The sequence below is a fragment of the Aplysia californica genome, unplaced genomic scaffold (genome assembly GCF_000002075.1).
Source record: "Aplysia californica isolate F4 #8 unplaced genomic scaffold, AplCal3.0 scaffold00134, whole genome shotgun sequence".
NCBI classification, from domain to species: Eukaryota; Metazoa; Mollusca; class Gastropoda; order Aplysiida; family Aplysiidae; genus Aplysia; species Aplysia californica.
This window is the reverse complement of record NW_004797404.1, coordinates 1,080,506-1,096,319: the sequence shown is the minus strand read 5'-3', so window position 1 is coordinate 1,096,319 and position 15,814 is coordinate 1,080,506. Positions and strand designations below refer to the sequence as shown.

Genomic DNA, 15,814 nt, shown 5'->3' with positions numbered 1-15,814 from the left:
AAGAGAGAGAGAGAGAGAGAGAGAGAGAGAAAGAGAGGGGGGAGGGGAAGGTTGCTCGTGCACGCGCCTGTTTGTGAGTACGGGTGTGTATGAGTGTGTGTTGATGTGTGTATTTGTGTGTGTGTTGGTATGTCTTTATCTGCGTGTTTATGAGTGTGTGATTGTGTGTATGTGTGTGTGTGTGTCTGTGTGTGTTTGGATATGTGTTTGCGAATATACAAGACAGAATAGGAAGACATAGTGTAACCCCTGGAGCATCCTGCTACATTTAAATCCATCTGCGGGAGGCCCATGCAAGAGTAAAGAAAAGCACATCGAGACGACAACGGTCATACTTGCCTAAGGGAAATCAAGTAAGACGCACAGACATAACAAAAGGATAGAGACAAGAAGAATGATCTGACAGTGGCACTTTAGTCACCTTTGAAGTCCGAGTAAAATACAGCCAAACAGTGAACGGAAAAACATGTTAAATGATGGAAAACACAATTATGTTTTTTTTTAAACAGAAACAAAAAAACAAAAACAAAAATACTCTGTCTTTACACAACATTGGAAATGTATCGACATGTCATTGGAAAGAAAGGCAAAATAGACGAAGAAAATGGCTCCATGCACTTGAATCTCTCTGTTCAATTTTTTTTTTTAACGCGTTGACACGACCTTGTCCTCCTGTCGTTTATGGTCTGAAAGTACATCTCTCTTCACACTCACTGAAAGAGTGCACTACTCTCAACTTGAGCATATAACGCTCCAAGATACATTTGTTTCAAAGAGTATGTCAAAGGTATTATCTAATTCTCTCCATTTATACACCAAAAAGATAAACATGACTGCTGTAAAGTCAAATGACCATGAGACTGGACGAGATACAATCACAGCAGCACCATCCCACTAGACCAGCATGCGTATAACATCTAATTTTGAGGAATAATATATTTTGCTTGTGAGACAAGAAACCGCAGAAAAGAGTTCACAATGAGTATATTATTACAAGTATATATGACAATAGGCGTGATATTCCCACTCTGAGCTTTTGCCAGATAGGATACATAGAGGTGGATATGTCAACAAAGGCCGGATTCAAATAGTTTGCTGCAGAAAACAGTTGTGTTCATTCGCGAATATATACAGCCAGAATAAGCCAGAATTGCACGTTCATGTAATGTTTACTAAAACATAACAGTGACATTCAATTATAAATTTCCATTATATATGCCTTCAATACTATAAGATGATATTCCTCTACTCTTTATATCCAAAACATGCAATGCTTGTTGACTTTTAGGTTCAAAATGTACGATTGTTTACTATTACATATTCAAATAAAGAAGTAGATGCAGAATGATATGTATCATTGCCTCGCTGAGTAACTGCAATAACACACGTTTTGGCTAAAATCAGGTTTGGAAGCCAAATTAAACAGAGGGCCACAGGGTACATTCCGTAAAAATCTGGGCCTTCAACTCACCAATACAACGTCAAATATGGCATTAAGAAATCTGGATGTAAGCTTGTGATTTCTACTGACATAATGTGTCAAGTTACCACAGTTTTCCATTATGGTTTAGTGACAAGAGTTATTAATTATGTCAGGTCTTTAAATATTTTCATGTCATATGTTGCATATGAAATGGCATTTTCAAAGTGGATTTTGGTCGTAACATGAGTCACTGCAGTATTCCATAAAGTCATGTTTTGGTCTCTCTTCCAGAAGTAAACTATGCACCACTTTTCTTGAGGGGTAGTTAAAGCTGTAAATATCTTGTAAATCTCTAAAATGCCATAAATTTGACAATGTTAATAAATTCTAGTTCTTTTATATTGCAACAGCATGCAGATGAGCATTCTACACACTGACTATGAGTGTGGCTCTTGTACCACAACTATTACAGTAATTTAAATAGTTTTTTCTCAATCTGTCCCCTGAAAAGTCGCTACTTTTTTAGTTACAGCAGTTTAGTTGCCAGGCAACAATATTTATATCTCCAAACTTTGAATATGAATTGTACTAAACAACCCATCAATAGTTCTTTTTAAACATAATCAATAAAATACAGTGAAATCAAAGGAAAATAAACTAATGTTACAGCACACACCCTTTCAAAGCCCCCCCCCCCCCCCCCCCCCTCCACTGTTCAAGGTTCTATGGCTCAGCTTTGACTTCTTTGAATTTCTCAGCTTCATCATACCTCAGAATATATAACTGACACATTTTTCTGATCCCCTAGGGGACAGTATGCCAGTATCGCTGAACACATGTACATAAACCAGAGTAGTTGGTGAGACCACAGGTGGGATCTACTTTTTCAGAGTGCATGTTTTGTTCCTATCTCTGTCATCTTCCTACTGGTAAGAAAAAAATCTACAGCACAACCTGTATTTAATTCTTTAGTACTTCTAAACTTCAAAGGAACAAGGAAAAAAACATTTAGTCTGTCAATAACTGCACACATGTACAAATCATAACCCATTAGTCATTTCCGCCATTTTCAGAGCAATTTTAAGAAAACAGTCAGAATAGCAATTTAAAGAGAGTAAACAATCTTTAGGTACCTTTACACTACAAGCATCTGAGATGCCATTGCTAGACAGAGATATTGAAATATTCCCTAACTAAAAACAGATGAAGACTTTACCTTGTGGATAAAAGATGCAAAGCATTTACAAGCTACATACCAGAGAGCAAAACTCCCTTACCTTAATATCAGCCTGGTTTTCATCCAGCTTTGCCTTCAGATCCGCAATCATTTCTTTTTTGGTTTCATCATCCTCTTCCTCTATTTCTGAAATAAATTTTAAACCCCCATTAAGTAGGCTTGAGAAGAAAGAGGGTCGGAGCCATAAGAAAAGCCATAAATTATTGTTTAATTTGATTTTTGAATTGGATCTATAAAAAGTGGTAGGAGAAAACAAGCCCACTGCCTCTCAATATCCTCAAAATACAAGAATGAAAACAAACTGAACCACATGTTTTTACTTCACCCATGAGTTTCAACAAATTTCAAAGGTACAATATAAGCAGAAGAATAATGAGACAGAAAACAAAAATGTGTATGACATATAACCAGACACTGACCAATTAACATCATCTGTAATTTTGAGAATGGTACCTATACATTATGAGAGTGATGAAAACCAAAAATAACAAAGACAAAAGGCAATCAATTCAAAATCAAGGTACATAATACAATAAGTTTAATAGTACACACCCCCATCCAGTAGGAAAAATATATTATTTTCTCAAATAAGCTCACCTTGAGTATGCCCTTCGGGACTGAATGATATCAGGTCTGCAGGTCGAGGAGGGGGGCGCTTGGGAGGGGCAGGAAAAGACTGCGGTCGCGGTGGCTGTCTTCTTGGAACTTGCATTGTCATTGGCGGAGGTGGTGCAGTAACACTGCTGTTGTTTACATTATTTGCATCTTTGTTTTCAGCCAGAGCCACATTCTGAGTACCTGGCACAGGGGGCTTGGGGGCAGACCTAAGAGGAACAGGCTTTGGTCTGGACTCAACCTTTACAGGGACCAGAGGTGTCTTTGATGGTGCAGAGGCCATCCGCGGGCCAGTGGGACGAGGGGGCGGGGCCTTCAGCTTGGCAGAAAATGCAGGGGTGTCGACTGATACAGAAGAGACAGGTCTAGGAGGTGGAGCTCGCGTGGGTGGTCTAGACGGTGGTGGTGGTCGAGTGGTGCCTAAACGGAGTAGATTTCCTTCATCTACTTCCATCTGAAAAGCTTTGTTCACAAATGCTGCGCCTTGAGATGGGTGTTCCTTGACGCTACTATTGCAGTCAGCTCTCTGTGGCACTTTGCTACGTTCAGTGTAGGAGGCTGAACGTCTTCTATCAGAGTCACTGCTATTGCCAATATCTGCATCATTCATACTCAAGGAGGGAGCTAGCATACCCCTGCGGCTGGATGCTCCAGAGGGATGCTGTGGTTGGTTCCTGACAGGGGACTGTGATACTACTGGAGAGCTGAGAGGATCAAAAGAGTTCATTATCACATTCTTTTCTCCGCTGCTGTTCCACTGCGTGCTTACTGATGGAGTAGTCGGCGGGAGAGAAACAGAAGAAGCTTTCTGTCCACTTGTGAGAGTTGTGGCCACTCCTGCCGATGATGAGCTCACATCACTGAGAGCATCTGAGCTCTGAGAAGATGTTCTGCTTTTCGCTTTTTCAATCTCTCCTTCAATCAAAGTGTCTAAAACTCTTAGCCCATCTCCAGGCTTCTCAGACGGAGGTATAGCACGGTGGGGATGGGCAGCCGAGCCACTTGTGTAGGAAAAGGAAAAACTTTTGGGAGAATTGAAAGACTTAGGCTTTGGAGCGAGTGAAGGTTTGGGGGCTATTGATGGCTTTGGTAACAGAGGAGGTTTGTCCCTTGGAGGTAAAGACTGTCGCCTCAGCCCCATATTAGGGGTTGTGGAAGGTAAAGGGGGTTGACTTTTGGCTACAGGAGCTGGTCGCCGAGGGGTATAAGTCCTTTCAACTTTTTGGCCTGATGAGACTTTTCTGTTTTCTGCTTTTTGACTAGCCAAGCATAATCCACTGTCTATCTCTGGTTGCTTTTCATGCTCTAACCCTTCAGACAGAGGATCCAATTTTTTTTCTGAAATCCCAGATCCTTCAAAGCTGGAAGCTTCTGAGATTGCACCCTCTAAGTTTGATGAGGTAGTGATTTGAGACTTTGGGTCAGATATCATAGATAGTATCGATCCAGCAGCTCGGTGACTTTCACTCTCTAGCGCCTTTGCTTGTGAGCTATTATCCACAGCAGCAGGGGGATCTGGAGAAAAGGAACTTTCTTGTGGGCCAGAAGGCTGGGTAATCGCAGAATCTACAGGTGGGACTGGGGCACTTGTGGAGTCAGATGAAACAGACCCAGATCTGCTGTCCACCTTAGGCCATGGTCCAATGATTTCTACATGGTTCCTCGGCACAAGACCTGTAAGACCAGCCTCCGTTTGGACCTCAAGCCAGTTCTCATCCACTTGCCGGATCACTTCCACAGTATCCCCCTCTGACACAGACACATCTCCAGATACTTCAGCTGTGAATGCGTGGAGAACCAGACCGATTTCATGAGACGCTTCTGCAGCTTCATTTACAACACTTGAGGACAACTCAACTTTTCCGACCACACTTGCAGTAATCACAGGAAGACTACCAACATCTTCGCTTGCTGCATCCCCAGCTGACAAAAATCCATTCTGCTGAGACTCATCAGTTTCCCTCTGTAGAAATTGTTTTGCTTCTACATTCTCATAGTTTTCGACAGAAGAATGCAGCTTTGTCGACTCTAAATCAGACTCAAGCTCGGAACTATACATCTGACTATCATTGTAAGCATAAGGACAATCTACTATGACCTCCATGAACCCAGTAGGAAGCAACCCCCTCCTGCCATCCACTTCCCCTTCTGTCCAATCCGCATCCACGTGCTTGATCAAAGTGACAATCTGATTCTCTGACACAGAAAGCTCAGTCGGTAACTGAGCTGTGAAAGAGTACAAGATCCTCCCATAGGGTGTAATTTCTGCATCATGCGACCTCGTATTTTCACTTGTGTATGACCCGTTGGACGAATTTCTCCCACGATAATCCTCACCAGCAGAAGAAGGCCGTGAGCCTACTCCAGCCATATTAGAAGTCTGATCTGGTCGAAGTGGCACCGATCCAGTCTCAGAAGACAAAGAGAAAGCAGAGTTTACTACCTTATCGCCTCCTGAGTCATCTTCTAGAAGCTCAACACAAACTGCTGAAACAAGACCCTCCTTGTTACGACAACGTCCGTACATCCAGTCATCGTCTAGAATCTCAGTTATTTCTATGAGATCCCCAGCCTGAAATGCCAACTCTCCGTCCAGCTGCGGTGACACGCCGACAAGCGCACGAGCAAAGACTTCGCTGACACGAGTGATCCCATCGTGCACACTCTCCACATGGGAGTTGAGACTGCTCGACCGTGACTTGAGGCTGCCTGAACGTGCACTGGCTGACCTTGACCTCGGCCCGTCATCTTGTTCCAGCTCTGCGACAAAAGTCAGGGGGAAAATACCTTTTAAGGGTCCAGACTTGCCCCGCCACCATGACTCATCCACAGCTTCGGTTCCGACAAGGATGTCACCTGCAAAGAGTATGAGAGTGAGTATTATTATACACACTTGCTACATATTGACAAAGCAAACATAAAAAATAGCCATTACATCCCCCCCCCCCCCCCCCCAAACACAAGAGTTAATTTTCATTACCATTTGCAAACTCCAAACAACTATTCCATCTAAAACAGTAAGAGCTATTAAGAGTACCATATGCACTGAAAATCAATTCCGGAGGTTATTATTTGTTTTTCTCCTTTTTCTGTTATTTCCCATTCGTTATTTTTCTCCTTTTCTATTTCTGTTCTGTCACTTCTTCATCGAGTACAAGATCTGAAACAAGAAATGGTGGCATATCCCTCAACTTCGTTCTACGCTCCACTGCAGAGGAGCCAACACTTTGAACTTCTGAAGAATTTTCCAAGCTCTGCATACAAAAAAATTGGCCCAACTCTACTAGAGATGGATGTTGAATTCAGAGGTTCCACATCTTAAATAGCCATACCAAGTTTTATTGTCCGACACAATGCAAAAGATCTTTTTTTTTAAGCCCCAAGCAACCCATATGTGTGGCGGCACATGAAAATTCGTAACTTCTCATTGGGGATGTTTCCAAGACATGTATGATTAAAGTCCATAATGAGTCACCAAGGAAAAATTGGAGTCTGCCACGAAATTAAATGTATGACTCCTTTGTATTATTTCCAACTAAAATCATCACGACAATCAGTGTATTCATAAACATGTAATTGTAAGGTTTTTTTACGCTACCCTAATATCAACAATTTAGGACTAACAAAGCAGCATTCATAAGACAATTTTTGATTGCCTTGGTCAATCAATATGCAAACGCATTTTTACATCCATTTTTGTGCATTATACTTCAAAACGCTACTTATATTTAGAATTACCTAAAAGAGTCATATATTTGATTAGCAAATAAAAAAATGGATTTCACTTCAAACGCCATTTTTCTCCGTATTATATCTTCTGTGCACTATGTCATTCAAATGGTCATAACGTTTGAACTGTTGAAGGTAACGTTGTGAAATAAAAGGTAAATTTTTCAGAAAGTTGTCCTGAATAAAAAATATGTGCACATCTAAAAAAGCATGTTTTGATCCACATAAAATGTTGAGTCCAGCCTGCTAAATTTTTCCTTCACGAAAAAATGAGTGCTTGTTTCTTGTGTACACAAATAAACAAGTGAATAAATTAATCACTTGCCGTATTGGACTGAATTGAACAGTGGGTGGGCAGAGGTGGATCGTACACCACAAAGGTTCACTATTTGCTACCAAAGACACTGCTTGTTTGTGATGTCATCAATGAATAAGTGAGCTGAGCTGGCAAAACTAATCTAGGCTTACTTGCACATTCATGACACCACAATGTCACAATGCAGTCCCACTAGTGCCTTGAATGTCAATCTTCAAGAAACAATGCACATTTTGAGCAGAAATTTTTTCATCTCCCCCCCGCCCGCTTCCGATGTCCGCAATCAATCATCTGCTCATTTCTAGACTTGGTACTGAATCAGTAGGCTTAGATTTAGGCCTATCAAGCGCTTGCTTTAACACTGCGCCTGCTTTAACACTAGGACACAACACAACAAGGCCCCTCGTTAGGTCAAGCCTGTTGAACAACCACTCCTTGTCTACGAACGGCGGTCCCACAAATGTCAAATTCAGGGTGATCAGCGATACGTCTTGCCTATAGCAGACGGTATTAGTAAATTGTTTAGCTCTGTGCTTGCAAACCAATTTGCTCAATTTTAAAACGCACCCTCTGCGTTCAACGGTAACGAATCAATTTCCAGCACAGGCTACACCATTAATGTGACGGGTTTTCGCATGCCAAATACACACCCTTTAAATTCCAGAAATGTCCAGAGATGACACTGGAAATAAAATTTCCCTTCAATAAAACAAAATAAAACATCAAGCCCATACCTTTGGTCAGTTCAAGATCTCCAATCTGATCAGCTGGGAAATCCTGAAGCGCTAAGAACAGCTTTTGGCCTGTACGGATCGAAGGCAGAACCAGCGGTTCCACAAAAGCTCGAGGGAAGTTCCCAGAACTTTCAGAATTGCCCCCGACCTTTGACCCAGTGACCCAGCCTTCATCAACAACATCTGTGACCTTGACCACATCTCCCACTGTAAGGCTGAGGTCGGAGGCCGTCTCTCCATGGAAGTCATAGACTGTCTGCACATACTGGCCGATTTGCACCATAATCTGCAGGGAAAGGGAGGACAGGTATAAAATGAGAAAATGTCTAATGAAAACTTACGGTTGGAGGAAAAGAGCCACTCCAGCCTTCCTTACCATTTTAAGAAAGGGTCATAACCAGCCTACATTAGATTTGCTCCAGACTTAAAACAAACTCATTTTTACTAATTTGGGGACACAAATTCGAAAATAATACTGGTATTTGAGGTTTGGGGGTATGTTTTATTTACATAGCTTGATGATGATTTTTTTTTATTTTTTTTTTAATGCACATTGAGAAAAGATCAATTGTTTAAGGCTGCAAATAGCTTTTAGTTGGAAGGGGCAATTAGTATGAAAGTTGCAATCTTTAAACTAAGTAGTACGAGATTCTCCTCACCAGCCTTATGTCCTCCATATCGAATGATCATATTATGAACAACAGAAGCAGCTCTCCATGGAATGAATAGACTTTGATTATATTCTTAAAAGCAACACAGCTGTTATATCATCAAAAGAGACCATATTATGGAAAAAAATTCACTTTTTAAACATGCAACCACCAAAGAACAATGTCAGCATTCATCTGTATTCCTCATTAAGAACGATGAGATAGTAAAGTCATTGAACACCTAAATGATCACGAAACCACTAATCAACTGAATTCATAATGTCATAGCTTTCTGAGTCAAAGCTTAGGAGATAACATTAACATCAAATTCAAAGTGGACCACAGCTATCTTTTATCACATCTCTCCAGGCTAATTGAGATAAATGAGGGATAAGCTCAGCCCTGGGCATAATAAATACAATCCTGACCTCACTTTAAATGAAATGAGGGCAGCATAGAAACCATTTCAAAATATCACAATAACTGACGATGAGATTTAGCAAAGTAATGAAATCTTAAAAATGTATGTCTTTTTCTCTCTGATCTTCACATTTCTCAGCGAAGAATGCCATTGGATAATAATACACCAAAATACATTTCATAATTTTTTTTTTTAAAGGCAATCAACCGATTGAATAATCAAATAACAATGCAAATATGGTAGGAAAAAAGATTTATCACATAATTTAAAGCCAAGCAAAAAGTGTAGCGTGACCAATATATTTCTAATCAAATGAGGGCTATAAAAGCACATTAAATTTATTAGCATCAAATCTATAGTTTGCTTTTAAGATATTATGGGTTGTGGCAAATTTTTTTAGGTTAACTGGGTGGTTCAAGAAAAAATGTCCTCTACTAGGACCCGATATATATATTATGCATATATAATACATGGGGACTTGATGAATTGAATACGAACAGGAAAAGGCTGTCATTCAGGCACAATTACACACAATTTCAGGCTTCAAGTTTTGGCCTCAACCAACTGTGGAGTGCCATTTGGCTCCATCAGCAATTACTTCTGGTTCTAAACGATTACTTTTCGATGAGCGTGACAAATGTGTTCGATGCGCTGAGAGTGACAGATATCAAACCTAATTGTGTTGTTGTTGCTGTTGTTAGCGATCCAGTAGCATCTGAGCTTTAACTCTTCTGCATGATGCCATTCGGTAATAGTTGCATGTTTGTTCTAATTGTTGTCTCGAGGAGTAGAGGCAATTAGATGTGTGGGGTAGCTTGGGAAGAAAACATCGTTTGGCGATACTGTTCCGTGTTCCGTTGAAGTGAATCGTGAATCGCGTTCCGCAGGAAAGTGTGACGATTCAGTTCCGTTCTCGCGCTCATGACCCAGCCCTAGTGCATACTCTCAATATTTGTTTAAATGAAACAATAACAATCCCTGCGGGAGCCTAGAAAAATCGGCCAGCGCTCTGGGGAAGGTCACGAACAGTCACTCTTACAATTCTCAACTCACAAATTATTTTCTGTATCATCCTATTAGCCAACATGTAGGCCTACCCATTCTCAACACCCAGGTAGGCCTTAGAAGAATAAAAATCCATTGCATTCTCAGACCAGGTGAGAATAATTCATTTTAGGCAGGCGCTATTTGCAACGCCACGTTCTGAATAGCGCCCATGCTATTTGCAACGCCACGTTCTGAATAGCGCCCATGCTATTTGCAACGCCACGTTCTGAATAGCGCCCATGCTATTTGCAACGCCACGTTCTGAATAGCGCCCATGCTATTTGAAACGCCACATTCTGAATAGCACCCATGCAATTTTAAACGCCAGTACTAGATCTAGTAGCCACCGTTTCTAAGATCTAATAATATTGTAGTTTTGCCTGAATTGTGGAAGCTTTCTCAGTTTCTTGATAAACCTCTAGGATTTGACTTTTTTATATATGACTTTTTCTTATTCCGATCAATATAGGGTAGATCTAGATCTAGATCTAGAACAAGATCTAACAACTGTTTCTGACACTGACATTGTTTGCACAAAAGTAGGCCTAGTCTTGTTCATAGTTCATCTCATAATCATTTATCATTTGAGTTTGAGTTTTTAAGCAAGTTTTTGTTGAGTCAAAAGACGCTTGATAAACAATAACAAGCCGCAGTGTCGTCATACATATGGGCCCTACCTAAAAAATAATAGACATGTATAATAGATTAAGAATATCTCAAAGTGCACTTTATATTTTGCCATCACAAAATGACGTGATCGCCTGATCTTGATCTAGTCCTTGGAAGAGATTGTCTACACATGCTCTATCTAATGTTGAACAGTGCTTTCAAGCATGGCATCGAATCCCGGTCCCGGAAGGGTTTTTTTTTCTTCTCCTGAGCCTAAAATAATTTTTTTTCAATAATTAGACTCACAGACCAAGGAAACCCACTATTGAACTTTAACCATTGGCCTAAATTGGTAAAAGGAAACTTGTCTACTTTGTAGAAGAAAGCTTCTCAAGATTACGGACAAAACCATCATCACTACACTACATAAAAAACAACAAAGCAACAAGTTCTAATTATGGGAAAAAATTGTTGGTCAATGGGGAAGAGGAGAAGAAGAGGAAAAAAAAAACTTCCAGAACCGGGATTCGAACCCAGGCTCATAAAATGATGGTTTTTGGCTTCATACGCAGACGCGCTGTCCATTCGGCAATCAGAACTCCCAACAACGGAAGGTAGATTAAGCGTTATTTATAACACATCACAGCGTTTTGCTTAGCACTGGCGCTAATCGCAACGCGGCGTTTGATCACTGGTGTGCTAATTCCAATGCGGCGTTGAAAATAGGCACTTCCTTCATTTTATTCTCACCCGGGGTGAGAATAACAAAACATTTTATTCTCACCCCCGGTGAGAATAAAATGGATATTATTCTCACCGGGGTGAGAATAATTAATTAATATCACATTTTAATTTTCACCGCAGGTGAGAATAACGACAGCCGTGAGAATAACCACTTCCAATGCTCATGCTAAGGCCAAAACCGAAACCCCTACTCAAAAGTCCCTTCTTAACTGGAAGTGGCTATTTTCACCCGGGGTGAGAATAGAAATACACGATCTACCTCTCACCCTAGGTGAGACTTGCCAGCGTAGGCTATTCTCACCCGGTGAGAAACAAGACCTGTTTTTCCTCATTTTGGAATACTGTCTATCGGTGTGGATGATCAAATTGATAAAAGCCAAGAAAAAATTACGTTATTTATATATAGCACAAAAGTAAGCTCATTTGATCATCTTCAAAGATGCTATGGCTATTTCAATTTTCGAATCGAGCCGAACTACGCGGGTCGCCATTTTGTTTTGCCCGGAAGTTCTCACAAGATCTACTCCTCCCCTCTCTCTCTCTCTTTCTGAATACTGTCTATCGGTGTGGACGATCAAATTGACCAAAACAAAGTTATAAAAATGATGTAAAATAGTACTAATAGTACTTAGCAATGCCAATCGCCCGCTGCGCCTTGGGCCGGAAATCGGCCTCCGCGCGAGGGATAATTTTTGGGTCACTCAGAATCAGAAGTGACTCTCTTTTAAGTATAGTTACTGGAAAACTTCTGGACGAAAATAAATGAAACTCGGCAACCAACCAGAGGAAAGGTTAAACTAACGACATGCCAGCGTACAATCCCGAACGATTACTACTAGTACTAGAACCGGAGATATTGCAGTGTTTGTGCGAATTTCCTCTGCGGTTCAAAAACTAAGCAGAGCTACGGGTTGATCGCCGACCACACAAGCGCCCCACATGTCTTCTTTATTGCTGTAAAATTTCAGATCTCTGCGTTTAGTACATTTTCCGTACCAACTTAAAATTACCACCCATCCATTGATAAAACACTAGATCTGGAAACTTGATCACGCATTCCAAACGCGAGGTGCCGGCATGCAAGAGGCGCGTGACCGCTAGGCGGCATGTGATTGGCTGCCTATAATCAAATAGGTCACCAATGACTACATCGCGGGTTTTCCCGATACGCTTTAACTGAGTTTTAGAAAGGGTGATGGCGTTGCGGTAAAAACGATGTCACGCAATTCAACAAATTTCATGCAAATATATTGAATCAGTCTTTAAGATCCAAAGTAATAAAGACATCGAAAAAGTGATAGCAGAACTAGATTCTGCACTAAAAATCACATGGAGATGCCAAGTTTCATTCATACGCTCCAATTCATTACTGACTTTTATTAACAGTTTTTTCTCAAAATACATCAAAACATGTCCCACATTTTGGCGATTTTTTCCTTTAAGGTCCTCCAACATTTTGCAAACAAAAATCCCAATAACTTTTTTATTTTATCAATGGATTTTTAAATTTAAAAACCATAGTTCTTAGAATTTACTCTATTTTCATTTAAAAGCCCATTTTTCAAGCAATTTGGATGAAAATTTAATTTTTCATTGTCATTGCTATAAAAAACATAACTAAATTAATTTGGTTGTCTACAAAGATGCTACGGCTATTTAACTTTCCGAATCGAGCCGAACTACGCGGGTCGCCATTTTGTTTTGCCCGGAAGTTCACGCGCTACTCCTCTCTCTCTCTCTTTTCTCTCTCTCCACTGCCCACAGACAAAATTGAACGCTTTTAGGCTAAAAACACTAACAGAGTAGTAATAGATCTAGAACGTTTGTTCACAGCACAGAATTCTATAATTCTGTTATCACAGTGTAAAATTCTGTGGTTCAGGGTGAACGCTTCACTGGTTGGCCTAGGCTATAACAGTGAACGCCCAGCGGGTGAGAATTTAGCCAAAAGACTCGCCTGCGCTGTTCTCACCCGGGGAGGTGGCCTTCTTTACTGCGCCTACTAAAAAACTAGAATCTAGGTTGGAGTGGTGGTCGCTCATTATGGAAGTCCCTCCATTCCTAATCTCTGGGCCTGAAACCTGGAGATACACTGTTGCGGGGCTGCAGTTACTCATACAGGATCTACTCAACTCAACCGATGTCAACTGTACAGACTTGTGCTTGTACTTGACTTTGACTGCACTGACAGAACACTTGACAACAATCAAGAATTATTATGAACGTTGAAAAACGTCTGAGTCTCAGTCTTTTCTCCTGTGAAAAATCGACACCATTCTTTAGATATGCACACCACACTAAATGTCTGCTGAAATTATGTACTTACTTCATATATATACAAGATGCATGATCTTACGTTCAATGTGCCAAACAAATCTGCAAAGAAAACATTGTGAACGGTAATGTCAACAATGGTAACTTCCTACTACGACGCCATATTGCCGAGAGTGTACAATGTAACGGAGATTTCAGCACATCACCGAATGTTGCCGCAAAATATATGTGATGGATAATAATTATAGTAGTAGATCTATCTGTGAACTGTTGGCTAAAGTCGTCTTAGTATAAAAATAATATGTAATGTTTGATGTTTTTCTGCCTGTCACCAATAATATTTTAACTTTGCCTTGGTTTATAAAAAGGTAGGCCTACTGATATATTCTTTCAAATTATATCTTTATTTTTCAAAGGATAGGCGGGCCTAGAATAATTAATTAAAACATGCAAGTAGCTATAAAAACTGAAATAATTAAGGAGTCATGCAGGCTCCAGCAAATGAAAGCAGATTATAAGAGGAGTTAGTGAAGGATGCATAATATTATTTCACAGGTCTCTTTTACTTATACTTATAGCCTACAGTGAAACAATCCGAGGGGGCTCTCGTGGTCCAGAGTTTATAATTATTATTATGGTGTTCGCCTCTCATGATTCAGTAGGTCCCGGGTTCGAAACCTGAAATCGACCACAATCACACCCCCTCCACACGCACACAAACACACACACACACACACACACACACACACACACACACACACACACACACACACACACACACACACACACACACACACACACACACACAATTTCAACTAACCCCCCCCCCCTCCCCTCCGCACGATTTTCCCTCCTCTACCCATCCAAAGATCATATCACGAGAACAATCTCCAGGGCGAGAAAAGGACTAACAGCCCAAGATGATGGCCAGAGCTAAGATGAGCCAGAAAATTCTTGTCATCCTCTACTAGACACTGATACTCTCTGTAGCAGAGTACGGGCTCGGACTTTTGATCCTATCAAAGGCGCACCTGCAGCTACTCGAGGTGTTACAAAATGAAGGACTGAGGGCAATCCTGGGGTGCACAGGAGACGAGACACCTCAGCTGAAGAAATGAGATACTTCCTGGACTTCTCATGTTCAGACGAGAGACACAAACTGGCACAAGTCCAAGCCTTTCTGCGAGTCATGGACCAAACGAACCCTCTGCATAAAAAGTGGAACGGCAGATGACACCAAGGCTAAAGAGGGGCACGGAATGGATGACTTAAGCCACGAACACCATCAATGGGTGCTGCCAGATATAAGACATCAGGAGAGGCAGGGATTGGGTCGTGGTCGAATATATGCGATCGGAGCACAACAGTGAAGGCAACATTGGGTAGAGAATGTCGCAACTGGCCACTTGCAGCTACAAACGCTGGTATTTAAACCCTGATAGAAGAGAATAGCAAACATGGAGATGTTGTGATCTTCACGGATGGATCAGTCAACAGAGGAGTCAAATCGGGGTGGGCCTTCAGTGTCAAGAGTTGATAGGGGTAGTAGTGAAAGAGCAAAGTGGAGCAACTGTACTGACAACATCAAGTATGTGTATGGAGATTTAAGCCATAAGTGAGGCTCTACACTGGATCAAGAACACAAGCCATCAGCGAGCAGTAATCCCTACTGACTCTATGAGCACACTACAGAAGGTACAGGAAGGGATGCTGTATGCGGACTGGAAGGCTACGATCAGCCTAGCAAGAGTGGCCTGGATCTTCTGCCCAGGCCACGCGGGGGTAACCGGCAACGAGAGAACAGACAAGCTGGCTGGAGAAGCAAAAGTGGGAGGGAATTTGACACTGAACTCATCAACCGTCCTATCCTCTGTAAGGGAAAATTTGAGGAAGAATAGGGCGGATAGCGGTTCCCACACTCTGGGTAGATTGAAGGGGAAGGGGATCCAAAGATGAGAAGGGAAACACAGCCACCTAAGCAGACAGACTCTGGGATGGATCCTGAAGAGTGGGGA

At 41.2% G+C, this 15,814-nt stretch overlaps 1 protein-coding gene across 1 annotated transcript in view; it reads right to left on the bottom strand.

The window, feature by feature from the left end:
- The window catches only part of LOC101845618 (dynamin-binding protein), a 63,804-nt gene extending 49,842 nt beyond the window's left edge, over positions 1-13,962 (bottom strand). The window contains exons 1-4 of the mRNA XM_013081505.2: positions 13,852-13,962; positions 8,055-8,340; positions 3,258-6,131; positions 2,701-2,786 (exon numbers count right to left, since the gene is read on the bottom strand). Coding sequence (XP_012936959.1) covers positions 2,701-2,786; positions 3,258-6,131; positions 8,055-8,337 — 3,243 coding nt within the window. The 5' untranslated portion in view covers positions 8,338-8,340; positions 13,852-13,962. The remainder of the gene's footprint in view (positions 1-2,700; positions 2,787-3,257; positions 6,132-8,054; positions 8,341-13,851) is intronic.
- Between the last annotated feature and the right edge of the window lie 1,852 nt (positions 13,963-15,814).